We start from the raw sequence: 6,844 nt of genomic DNA on the forward strand, positions 1-6,844 counted from the left end.
AAAAAAAAAAAGAAGCAGCTGCGAGGTCACTGGTGGCCGTGGCAGCGGTAACTTGAAGTCACTGGTGGGCCGCGTGGGCCGAGAAGGGAGGGCAGGGGGCGTGGAAGCAGGCAGAGAGGGCCTGGGCGAGGGGGGCTGGGGGCCTGGGAGGCTGTGGGGAGGCCTGGGGAAGGAAAGCAGTAGGAAGGGAGGGTGAAGGTGGAGCAACGAGGTGTTAAATGATGGCGCCAAGTTTGGACAGTGAGCAGAGGGGAGAGACCCAGAACCCACGGAGCGGTGAGGCGGGGCGGGTGGGGGGCGGGTTGCGGAGGAAATAGGCCAAGGGAGGGCTGGGGTGAGGGAGGGCCCTGAGCTGTGCAGGGTGACTTTTTATTTTAAACTTTCTTTTCTTGATTAAAAAACCAGCAAGTGTTGATCATGAAAAATTAGGAAAATATATGGGCTACACAGAATGTCCTGCCCTCGCAATACCTAGACACGACCCTGATTAACATCTGATATCTTTTCACTTTTAAAAAATGCAAATATATACTTAAAAAAAATAAACTTGGGATCACTATAAGTGGCCAGCAGGCTGGATCTACCCTGTTTTATAATTTGCTTTTTCACTTAGCAATATATTGTGAGGCTCTCCTCATGTATTAAGTATTCTTCTAAAACATCATTTTCAATACTGTGTTGTGTGACTATATAATTATGTAAACAGCCTCCTACTTTGGGCATTTTGATTCTACTTTTTTTTTTTTAATGAATAAGTTTTTCTTTGTTTTTTTAGAGAGGGAGGGAGAGAATCTTAAGCTGGTTCCACACCCAGCGCAGAGCCCGACACGGGGCTCGATCTCATGACCCTGAGATCATGACCTGGGCCGAATGGCTTCCCCGATTGAGCCACCCAGGTGCCCCATTTAGACTTCTTATGACTACTGCCATAAATGCCCTGTATATATATCTGTGAGCATCTGATTGCTTCTCAGCACCAAACCCTAGAGGTGGGATTACTGACCCCAGAAGTACTAGTACCTGGAACGTGTGTGGAATGTACTGCCAGCGTCTCCAAGATCACGGAGGTCCTCAGTTGACATTCCTGGCAGCACTAGGGGATCAGAGCCAGCTGGCTTTGTGGGGTCACAGACACTTTTTACAGGGGCTAACTCAAGATCCTGTAAGTTGACTTTCTGCCGAGTGCGGGGGGGCACCCGGCATCCGCCACCCTCCACTGACCACAGGACATTGACCATGGCTTTGTGTGCTTCTAAGGGGCCAGAAATCACATCTCATTTATTCTTGTTTCGCTAGAAATTAGCACACCATCTGGTGCTCAGAAGTGATACAAATGTCTGTAGAACTGGCCCAATGGAGGGAGCTGGGCAATTGCACTAGAGTTGGGGGGTCCAGTTCCAGGAAAATGAGGTCCTCTCCGTCCCACAAGTCAGGGGACATCCCTGGCATGGAAAGACATCCTCTTCTTCCTCTCCACAAGGTAGAACACCCGACCCCAGAATTAACGGTGCCCATTGGTTAGATCTTATATTTATTAGACTCTCTTTATCCTCATTTCTAACTAAATATCCTCACGTCATTGTTGCCTCTCTGGGTTTCAAGAACTTTAAAAGATAATCTTAATTTTTAAAGATGATGATTTGGCATCCTCTATCCCATGTTAAGCAAGATGAATTTTATCAGCGCCTGTTACCACTTCCATTTAAAAAGATATAAACTAGATTTACTAGTAGTTGACACTTGGCTATATTCCAGATCAAACAAGCAAACACAAAACCTGATACAAATGACATTTTGGGGACAGTTAGGGAATACCGATATACTACAGAGTGTTACGTGAATGTTGACTTTCTTAGGTGTGACTTTCTTGTACTTGTGGTTAAGTACAAGATGTTCTTACTCTTGGGGGATGCATGCTGCAAGTCTGCAACCTCCTTTCAAACTGTTCAGCAAAACAAAGTATATGTGCGTAAATTACATATTATGCACTAGAAGGAGACTGAGAGAGGACGCAAAGGTGCCAAATGTTCATAACTGGAAGCTAAGTTAAAATACACTGACAGTAAGTTTAAGAGAAAGATACATTATTAGCAGTTTAAAATAAGAACCTTGAAATATGAAGCACGTGACGACCAGTTTTGAAATCAAATCAAACAGAGCACCAGTCCACGATGTGGGCCTGGAAATACTTACAGGTCAGGTCCCACGTGGGAAGAGCACTTGGCAGATCTGGGTGCAGGGGCCTCGGCATCCCCGGCAGCCACACACGGAGCTCCAGGGCTGGCATTTCCGTGCTCTGTTTGTGGCTGTTCGGCAGGTGCCTGGCTGTTCATTACAAATTACTATAGAGTAAAACTGGAAACAACCAAACTGCCCAGCTATGGGGGATAACTAAGTAAAATATGGCCTATTCATTTGAACTATTTTATGGCCAATATTTGTAGGTTTTTCTCCTGCTCTCTATAACCCCCTCGCTCGTACCTGTTTCTCTCTGCCATTCTCTCTAGACAGTTGGACTGACTGGCCTGGGGCTCCCCGAGAGCCCACAGGGGTCTAGGCCCCCAGGTCCCCAGGTTGGTCCCAGGTTCTGGGTAACCACTCTAAAACTGTGTTCACATCAACGAGGTAGGAGCAAGGTTATGAAGAAAGCTAGGCCGCTAAACGTGCATAGAGTTGCTTTAAAAAGTGAGTGTGTTTATCTAAAGATAAGTGGATTTGATGTCTTAACCTGTGACACTCCACCCCAACAGAAGGCCCAGTGCGATGGTGGGGGAGGGGTGCAGAACAAAAGCAACCCGAGGCCTGTTGGGTGGACCCACCACTGCTCCTTCTGGTCCTTTCCTTTGAAATTACATTGGCCGACACTTGGCTTCTTCTGGGCGAAGGCTGGAAGTGCCTGGAGATCCTGAAATCCAACCACTTCATTTTTTGGAAGAAGAAAGCCGGGGGTGAAGGAGACAACCTCTTTCCCCTCAAAAATCCCCGAGAGAGAAACAATGAAGAGATAAATGCTTTCCAATGTGAACGTTTTATTTTGAGTTTTTCAATACACACATCTTACACTGCAGTTAAAACAAAGCTTAAGAAAAGAACTCCCCGCCTCCGTTAGCCCGGACTTACACTGGGTACCCGGTCCTGTGGCCGCCGGGGGTGATGGGCCGGCGCAGGGGCTCGTCGGCACTCTGCTGCACACTGGCCAGGCCCTTCCGCCTCGCCTTCCCCGTGTTCGTCATAATCTGGTGGAAGGAAAGAGGAGACAGGGCTGGAGACACCACCTACTTGGGAGCTGACCTCATAGTAATAAGAGGCTTTGCAAATTGATGAGGAAGGATCATGACATAGATTATTCAGATAAACAGAAATTGGGGAAAAAACTCGTTTAGGTTTGCATATTATACCATTTAGCAGTATAAATTAAAAAAAAAAATCAGACCATGGAAAAGAGGAGAAGAAAACAGTTTGAATAAATAATTACATCTCAGGGAAGACTGAGTTTTGAAAGTGAGAAGAAAAAAAAGATGGGCAGATTTGGTTTCATAAAAATTTTCCACTTATATATTAGAGATAAGCCAAATGAACAGGTAAACAACCAACTGGGAAGAAATATTTGCACATATTTAACAGAATGGAAGGTTAAGATTTTCATTAGATAAGCAGCTCTTACAAATCAATAAGTAAGGGGCGCCTGGGTGGCTCAGTCGTTAAGCGTCTGCCTTCGGCTCAGGTCGTGATCCCAGAGTCCTGGGATCGAGCCCCACATCGGGCTCCTTGCTCCGCGGGAAGCCTGCTTCTCCCTCTCCCACTCCCCCTGCTTGTGTTCCCTCTCTCGGTATCTCTCTCTCTGTCAAATAAATAATTAAAATCTTTAAAAAAAACAAAACAAATCAATAAGTAAGAGAGTAGAAGACGGAGCAAAGAATTCAAATAGCTAAGTCACACAATAGAAAAGATCACTGGTAAATACAAGAAAAAAATGACCAACTTTACAAGTAATTAGAAACTACAACTTCATAAAAAAGGTGTAATCTTTCAATGATTATATGACCATGTAACTGGCTGGCAGGATTCAAAATTGTTAGTGGCCCAGCAGGCTGAGTCATTTCTAATTACTTTAGGAAGTAATCTGGTGTTTTTTAACAGGAGAGTCACAAAAATGTTCACATCCTTGGGTGTAAATCAGAGGGAGAAGCAGGCTCCCTGCTGAGCCGGGAGCCCGATGTGGGACTCGATCCCAGGACCCTAGGATCATGACCTGAGCCGAAGGCAGTCGCTTAACCAACTGAGCCACCCAGGTGCCCACCTTGGGTGTAAATCCTAGGGAAAGAACCCCAAATATGGAAAATGTTAAATAAACAAAGTTGTTTGTTACAAAACTGTCATAGAGTAAAACTGGAATAACCTAAGTGTCTGGCAAGAGAGGAATAAATAAGTGAAATATGGCATATTCATTTGAAATATTAAGTGGCCATTTACAATGATAAAGACTAGGTTATGAAAAAATGTTTATTTAAAACATTTAATAAAAGGCTATAATACTGTATATAAATGATGCTTTCAATTAGGCTAAAAGCACACACAAGACCGGAAGGAAACGAACACTAAAATGCATCCAGTGGGAAGCAGGATAGCAGAACCAAGGGGAATTTTTTTCTCCCCTTTATTTTCCAAGTGTTCTGTAATACGGTTAGATTATGTTCACAATTAAGACAAATGGTTTACAGAAGAAATGACTGTACAACCAGGGAAATGGAACCAGAGTCTGCACGGAACCAGTGCAGGCTGCCCGTCCGAGGTGGCGCCCCAGTCATACAAGAGGGACCACCCGGGAAACCAGGGGAGGGGGCACGGGACCTCTCGACACTCCCTTTTCAAATTCCTGTGAATCTAGAATTATTTGAAAATGAAAATTAAAAAAAAAATTGGCTTATACAACAACAAAAACAAGCCAGAAATTTAAAAAAACACAACAACTGGAATTACATCTTTGATTCCTTGATTTTTGCTGAGAGCTTATTTGGGTTGATCTCGTGTTTGAGGTAGAGAAAAGAAAAAAGGGGCCTCCCCGCGCTGTGGGGCCGGCTGCCAGTTAGGGGGATGGGTGGGGTGGGGGTGCAGAGGGGAGGCAGTGGGAAGGGGAGCAGGGCCAGAGGACAGAGAAGGCGCCTTCAGCCTCCGGGGAGGAGACGGCACATGATCAGCCTTCTACAGAAGAACTAAAATGCAGTCCCACCTCCCCTTATATCTCTTGTGTGACCCGCAGAGGAAGGATGCTTTAACTGCAAGCCCGTCACACTGCTGGTCCCCCTCACTCAAACTCCCCGTCGGCCACGCTGCCCTGTCCAGTATCGAGGCTCAAATTTACAGGCCGAGCTACTCATCAGGTGAGCAGGTGCCTTATGTCCAACCCTCAAACGTACCTCCAGAACACCCCTGCTTCTCTTTCTCCCTCCGTTATGCCACCCGGGTCTTTCCAAAGAAGGCTCAGAAGGTGGGGTCTTAAGGTACTGGACCAGGGGACACGGTGAGTACGTGCCTTCTTGCTTCCCTGTCCTCCACACCGTGCTCCTTCTGAGCTCGCCCTCCCAACTCCCTCCTAGGGGACACTTACATGTGAGAGTGTTTCAGCCTTTGGAAAACCCTGTCAGCCATACCATTTTCTTTTTCTTTTTTTTTTTTAAGATTTTAAGTAACCTATAGAACCAACATGGGGCTTGAACTCACAACCGGAGATCAGGATTCACGTGCTCTACGACTGAGCCAGCCGGGCGCCCCTGTCATACCATCTTCTTAAAACCCTATAGGCCTAGGGGCCCCTGGGTGGCTCGGTCGTTAAGTGTCTGCCTTCGGCTCAGGTCATGATCCCAGGGTCCTGGGATCGAGCCGTGCATCGGGCTCCCTGCTCGGCGGGAAGCCTGCTTCTCCCTCTCCCACTCCCCCTGCTTGTGTTCCCTCTCTCGCTGTGTCTCTCTCTGTCAAATAAATAAATAAATACAATCTTAAAAAAAAACAACAACAACCTTATAGGCCTAGGAAATAAGGTGGGTGGTATTTGTGCTCTCCAGGGGATGAAGAAACCGAGTCTAGCCTGTGGGTCAGAGTGTCTGGTCTGTTACCCAGAGGCCTGAGGAAAGGTCCTTGGTGAAGAGGGGTAAGCACGCAGGACCCAGCTCTGTGAGGGGCACACCCAGCGTCTCAAAGCAGCCATCTCCCAGAGGGCCTGCCCCCTGCTCACCTTATGACCTGCTGTGCCTTCAGGGTGAGCCACGCGGTAGCCCACGAGGTCTCCAGGACCTTCAGTTTCAAAGCAGCCTTTTGGGGCTGGAAAGATCTGAAAGGAAATCTAGTCCAACAACCTGCTGACTGTACCGAGTTCCGCAGAAATGCCTCAGGGGCTACTGGGAGAGAGAAGAGAATGGGTTCCTGGCAGCCACCTTACTTGTTCAGAGGGACTCAGCCTTCATCTGTGTGACAGATGGGGGGTTTTGTTTGAAAAAACGTTGTGCTACTAAAAAAAATGGAGCACATGATTGAGCAGAATGTAATTTTTTCAGTAGTAAAAGTTGTTCGAAACATGTCAATTTAGGTAAAAAATGTTATTTCCCATTGACTAGTTTTCAAGGATTGGTGAATCACAGAAAGAAATTGTGACATGCTAATAAAACAGTATGAATTTTTATAAGAAAATACAGGTACTCTATCTCTCTATCATCTATCATTCCACCCACCCAGCCACCCACTCATCCATTCACCCATCCACCCACCCATCCATCCACCCATCCAGCCATCCATCCACCCATCCATCCATCCATCCATCCATCCATCCATCCATCCATCCATCCACCCA

General features: G+C 46.5%; 1 protein-coding gene across 2 annotated transcripts in view; it reads right to left on the minus strand.

Moving 5' to 3' along the window:
* ARMC9 (armadillo repeat containing 9) overlaps positions 1–6,844 on the minus strand; it is a 149,828-nt gene that overhangs the window by 19,040 nt on the left and 123,944 nt on the right. Inside the window, exon 21 of one of the 2 annotated variants that reach the window (XM_035006901.1) lies at positions 3,121–3,236. In XM_035006901.1, coding sequence (XP_034862792.1) covers positions 3,121–3,236 — 116 coding nt within the window. Of the gene's footprint in view, positions 1–1,573; positions 3,237–6,844 lie in introns of those variants that run through there. The other variant, XM_035006902.1, reaches the window with a different exon arrangement.

Source organism: Mirounga leonina, unplaced genomic scaffold (assembly GCF_011800145.1).
Source record: "Mirounga leonina isolate KUSES-001 unplaced genomic scaffold, KU_Mleo_1.0 Mir_151, whole genome shotgun sequence".
In the NCBI taxonomy this organism is placed as follows: Eukaryota; Metazoa; Chordata; class Mammalia; order Carnivora; family Phocidae; genus Mirounga; species Mirounga leonina.